The 6,000-nt window shown below is 54.8% G+C and overlaps 1 protein-coding gene across 2 annotated transcripts in view; it reads right to left on the bottom strand.

Moving 5' to 3' along the window:
• Positions 1-1,949: 1,949 nt before the first annotated feature.
• GRAP2 (GRB2 related adaptor protein 2) overlaps positions 1,950-6,000 on the bottom strand; it is a 63,084-nt gene continuing 59,033 nt past the window's right edge. For both annotated transcript variants that reach the window (XM_081822521.1, XM_081822522.1), the window contains exons 7-8: positions 4,830-4,952; positions 1,950-4,161 (exon numbers count right to left, since the gene is read on the bottom strand). In XM_081822521.1, coding sequence (XP_081678647.1) covers positions 3,982-4,161; positions 4,830-4,952 — 303 coding nt within the window. In that variant the 3' untranslated portion in view covers positions 1,950-3,981. The remainder of the gene's footprint in view (positions 4,162-4,829; positions 4,953-6,000) is intronic.

Below are 6,000 nucleotides of genomic sequence, written 5' to 3'. Positions count from 1 at the left end.
AAAACAGAGATGATCCCTGCCCCCAGGGAGCTTACAGTCTAATAGTCCAGCAGACCAGCTTATGCGCTGTTCAGGAAAAGCACCAGGAACCACCAGGTAGTCCAACGGGAAGGATTCTTTTAGATTAGGGTCAGGAAAGGATAATATGAGAAAGTGACATTTAAACTGAGACCTGAAGATGCATAGGAGTCAGGCAGGCAGAGGGAACAACAGGTATGGAGGCTATGGGAACCAATCTGGAGGCTGAGAGAAGGCCAGTGGGTGGGAGCGTGGCAGCAAGGAGGGGAGAGGCACAGAGGAGGCCGGAGAGGGAGGCAGGGCCAGACCTCACACGGCCACATGGGGCCTTGGATTCAAATCCAAGTGCGGTGGCTGGCGGGGGAGTGACGTGATCAGGCTGGTGTTGTACAAGGATCGCCCTGGCATCTGTGTGGAGAATGGACTGGGGACAAGACGGTATGCTGGGAGAAGCGTGTCCAGGCTCGATTGGTCGCCAAGGAAGAGATATGATGGCACGGTTGTGGTGATGGAGAGACGTGGAGGAACCGGAGAAGTATTTAAAAGAACCAAGACAACATGTTTTCCCCTTGTCCTTGTTTTCGTACATACGGGCTGAAGCGTTAACTTTAGACAAGGCCAACAGCAAGTATTCGCCCAGGCCAATCTGTCCCGCCTGTGGCCTGTTTTGCTCGAGGTTAGTTGATCTAACGGTGCCCCGGTGACATGGGCCATTCCCTCGCCTCCGAGCAGGACCACACCTGACTCCAGTGCATTTTATGTTTATAGATTTCCTGAGAAAGCTTTCACAACTTCTGTAACCTCTGCTTATCTTTAAAATAATCACCATTGGGAAACCCCTGTGTGTATTTTATCTGAATGCTTGTCGTCCTAAAGTTTCTTGATTCTTGATGGAGATGGAGGCCCTGAAATTGGTCACCTGGGCCGGCAAGTGTGGATGATGTCATACTGGCGGTTCTGAATCATGTCTCATTTGTGAGCAACAGAGGAAAGTGCCTGAAGATCCCTAGAAAAGGGATCTCATCTGATTTTTGTGGCTCTCTAGCTCCCTGTCAAGTTCTGTGCCCTTGCTACTCAAAGTCTGGTCCGCTGACCGAGGAACATCACCTCAGAGAGTGGCGGACACGCAGGACTGAATCAGAATCTGCATTTTAACACATTCCCCAGGCAATCCATAGGCACTGAATTTTGAGGAGCACTGCCTTCGATCACCCTGAGGCCATCTAAAAGTGGGTGGGCAATGGCAGGTACCAGAGATTTCACATTGCAGCGAGCCTCAGCAAGTGCTTAGGAAAACTGAACCGGTTCAACAGGAACCGACTTTCTCTGGAAGTTCCCTGCCCTCAGGTCATGCAGAGCGGTTTCAGCTGAAGTCAGAGACATTTGTGCTGTTTCTGGGATTGTGTGGATTGTGTGGCTGGGAGGAGCGCTGGGTGGACACGCCCCCGGCGCTGAAATGCTGCCCGGTGGAAAGCAGCTCCCCACGTGCTCCTCCAGGCAGCACCAGAGGCCCAGCAAGCCGCTTCCCAACACCCCCAAGTGTGGACAGTTCGGTCCTTCTCCTCTTAGCCTGGTCCCGAAGGGCCCCAGTTCTCCGTGGGTGGTTAGGGTGATTCCTGCGTCCTCCTGAATTGAGCCACGTGATGCACAGGGACAAGGCTGGTTTAGCACCAGACTCCCAGGACGGCCTGGGGTGGAACAGAACAGCCAGCTCCAGGAGTTTCGGAAGCTCTGCGCACACTGTGTGGCAGGCCTCCCCAGACCAGTGAGTGAGCCCCGCTCCCACAGACACGACATGCGGCCTGGCAAAACATGGGCACTTATCACTGCTTTCTTGAGAAGTGTTTCAAGGCACGAAATCCAGGCCAGAACCAAATTATTTCCCTCTCTCTTCACTGGGGCTGGTCCTCCCACATAATCAGACAAATGGATGAGGTTTGTGGGCTGTTTAAAGCATATGGTTTGTAAATACTGTAAAATCAAACATCACTTTTGGCTTTTATTTACTGTAACGTGTTCACATTACCTAGCACCAAAATAGCTTTTAGGTCTTCTTTGCCTTGCTTTTCTTTCTCCCTGCTCTTTTGTCTTCATCCTCGTGGTGCCTTCGCCCCTGCCTTCCCCAGCGCTCACGTCTCTGCTCTAATTCCTCCTTCCGCACCTGCTCCGTCCCTCCTTCCCGTGCTTATCTGCTCGCTGACTCCTACTCCCATGTCTTCCTCACCTGCCCCACTTAACGTCTTGCCTCCTCTCCCTCCCTTTGTCCCTCTCACGCTGCTCCTTGATCTTTTGAAATGTCTTTGCCCCCTTTCCCTTTCCGTGCTGTCATTTCTAAAGGCTGCGTGCCAGACCCTCCTCACTCTCGCTCGACTCCCCCCGCCTCTCAGGGCTATTTTCTCTTCCCCCCCAAGACTCACCACAGAGCGCCTTCTTTTTCCCTTCCTCTCTAAAGACAACACAGGGATCACAGAATCATAGAATTCAGAGTCAAAGGGACACAGCCTACATCACACTGACAGTTACTTCTGAGTAGAAACTCTTCTTCTCCTATCACCCTCCATAATGGCTGCCGCCGTCACTCCTTAGAGCAGGAAGGGCTGGGGGAGAAGACAAAGGAACGAGCCCACCTCACCCTCCATGCTCCCTCACCAACATGGGTACCCCACCCTTTCATTTCGGTCTCATTACACACACACACCCTCTTCTCAGGGCCCTTGGTGCAGACGTGTTTGCTCCCGGCCTCCACCAAAACACTGAGTTTCCTTCTCTGGTGTCTCTGCTCCCCAGCCTGGCCAGTCCCCACCCACACCCCCAAGGGAAACACAATTCTATTGTGAGGTGGCAGGAGAGATAGCGGCCCCACATGCAGGTATTGGGTGTGTGTGTTGGGGGGGGGCTGTCAGCAGTGGCTCAACAGCCAAATCCAACAGGAAGCTCATTGCAAAGCTGGCTCCCACCCAGGGTCATGCTCAGCCAATCAATCAACCCATCAACAATAGCGAATCAACGCTCTTGTGGAGCGGGCTGCTCTCCGTGCCACTGGGCAAGGCATCCTCAAAACATGGGGAAACAAATAGAGACCCAAAGAGACACCCTGTCGCCATAAAATAATGGCTCTAAAATCCAGCTTTCTCAGCCGGGGCTTCTCTAAGCATTTTACAGAGTCTCAGACGCTGCTTTCTTGGTATCCCAGGAAACAGAGGTTACTCCCAAGTAAGCCACTGGGGATTTGTGAAAATCCCTCCGTCTCCCAGTGCTTGGCTCCTCGGGGTCTCCGTTCCTCCAGGTCAGCCTCGGGGAAGAGGACTAGCCGAGGAACACTCACTGGAGGGAGGTGAAGCCAGCCTTGCCCAGGCTTCGCAACACCTGCTGCTCCAGTCCAGTCCCGCCTTCTTGGCCCTTCCTGCTCCCAGCTCAGCCCTGTGGGGAGGCACCTTTATTCTCAACCCAGCAGTGCCCACCCTTGCAGAGCAGGAGGGAAGCTGCCCTGCAAACCCTCAAGGTGAGTAGGGCTTGGAGGTGAGCTCAAACATGCCCCACCGAGTCCAGCCCCACCCTGTGGTTCCTCGTCCAAGCCCGGGGTGTGGCTCTCCGCTGGGTTACTCTTGGTGAACATTCCCCAGGCCAGGAGGAAGCAGGGCCATCTTAGGGGCGGGAAGAATTTGCGTTTCATGTCTCTGCCCCTCCCCACCAGCCAGCTTTCCCACTGCCTTCCACACACCGCTGAGGGGAGCAGAAAAACAAGGATGAATATCATTCTCACCTGACTTCCTTTCATATCAACTAAGTAACCAATGAAATCGCCAATAAATTACTATTAGAAAATGCGTGTACACAGAGGCGTAGGCGTGCGTGTGCGCGTACACACATATATCCGTATGCGTGGATAGTTCCCGCTTCTCTTCCTTGCCCCCTCTCCTGCAGGCAGCTTCACACAAAAGCCTCTGACCCCCCGGAAGGGCCTCATCGGATCATGGGCGCCACGTAGTTGGCAGGGAAGAGGCCCAGTCTGTTGTGCAGGCGGCCGGTCCACCAGGACGGGTTGGAGCTGTCCAGGACCTCGACCACCTCTCCACAGCGAAACCCCAGCTCGTCGTCCTCGAGGGCCTCGAAGTCGTACAGCGCCCGGGCCCACCGCACTCGCTGTCGGGGGAAGCACAGAAGGGGCCCGCTGAGCCAGGGCCGGGGGGCCTTCGGAGCCGCTGTGGCGCAGGAGGGGTCCTGCTGGCCCCCGCAGCAAGATGAAGTCCTCGGTGAGCAGCCTGCCCTGAAGGCGGACGTCTGGCTCTCCGGAGACCTCCCGAACCCCACTGTGACGGGCAGCAGACCCCACTGCACAGCCCGGGGCGTGGAGTTACCAGAACTCAGCCGAGCCGCTCTTGAGACTCAGGACTTTCACCGACAGAGATGTTAGTCTCTGAGGCCCCAGGAGAATCCTTGACAGCTACTCTCCCTACATCACTAGGTGGTCTTTTCACTCTCTCCAGGTGACAGGATGGCAGCGTGCCCAAACTAACAGCCCTCCGTGCTAGCGCAGCCGAGGCCGATGCGGCACGAGGAAAAAGGCAACAGATCTCCCTCGGCCAGAGCCAGAGCCAAAAACCATGAGGACGGGGCAAGGCCCGGCGGCCAGACAGAACAACAGACCGGCATCGGCCCTGCCCGGGAACTCCTCCCCCCATGGCTCGCTGGGCTCCCACCACCTCCATTCTGAGCTCTGAGCGGCTTGCCTCTGCCCTGGAGGACCAACCATTTCTCTAAGTGCCCCTCTGGCTGCCTTCATCGAGCCCAGGGAGGGAAAGTTCACGTACCCCGGCCACTTGGAGCTGCACGGGGTCTGTGTGTCTCCGGTGCATGAGGGCCGGGTTCGTGTCGCCGCCCACGCCAATGCCACAGTGCCCATCGTTTATGTCAAGGCTGCCTCCTCGGCGTTCCTGGAAACACACGCAACAGAGGACCTGTCACCACACCACATCCCCGGCAGGCCCCCCGCTGCCTTGCTCAGAGGCCACAGACACAGCCCCAGTGTTCCAAGAACACGTGCTGCTGCTGATAAACCCCAGGGGTGGGAGAAAGGGGGAAGGGTGGCAAAGGGACCTTTGACTGTGAAGACAATGCCAGATTTCATTCATTCAAAGAATATTTATCAGGCACCTGCCATGTGTCTAGTACTGTCCTAATCACTGGGGATATGTAGCTGGAAAGAAAAGGGCCTTGTCTTCGTGGATCGTCAGTTTAGAGGGGGAACCATACACATTTAAGTGATAAGCGAGCTGAGAGAAGGTCTAAGTCTGCCAGGGTAATCAGAGAAGTCTTCCTAGAGGAGGTGATACTTGAACTGTAGCTTAGAGGAGGAGAAGGATCAGCCAGGAAAGGGCATTTTAGGCAAAGGAAATAGCATATAAAAAGCCCCCAGGTTATGAGAGAAAACACAATTGACCGTTTTGGTAACTAAAGATAGTGCAGTGTTGCTGGAATGTGTGTTTGCTCAGGGAGTGGGGGAGGTGGAGGGTCGGAGGGGGGTGGGTTTAGGGCGAGGCAGCAGCAGATGAGGCTGGGGAAACAGATATGGGCAGCTCACAAAGGGCTTTGTGTGCCCTACTAAGGAATTTAGGAATGATGTCATCTGGCTGTATTGTCCATCTCGGTAAGCGGCCCCAAATCCCATCTGGAGCAAGGCAGGAGACAAATAAATAAATAAGCAAGGCTCTGTTGCCGGTGTTAATCCGTTTTTCTTGTGGATCTCCACAGCCAGATGGGTTAAGGGGCATGAATAGATTTGGAAGTGCGCTGACAGGAAAACGAAGCAACGGCTCACTGTGTGTATGTGTGTATGTGTGTGTGTGTGTGTGTGTGTGTGTGCGTGCGTGCGTGTGTTCAGGCAGGGAGCCAATGAATTTGCAGGGACTTCTGTGCCAAGAGCAGTTCCCATATCATTTTATCATATTGCTGCCAGTTGGGAGGTCCCGGGTCTTCTTCACG

Source organism: Leptonychotes weddellii, chromosome 5 (genome assembly GCF_054177405.1).
Source record: "Leptonychotes weddellii isolate Sample4059 chromosome 5, ASM5417740v2, whole genome shotgun sequence".
In the NCBI taxonomy this organism is placed as follows: Eukaryota; Metazoa; Chordata; class Mammalia; order Carnivora; family Phocidae; genus Leptonychotes; species Leptonychotes weddellii.
Note: the sequence above shows the minus strand (reverse complement) of the source record. Positions and strands in the feature narration are given on the sequence as shown.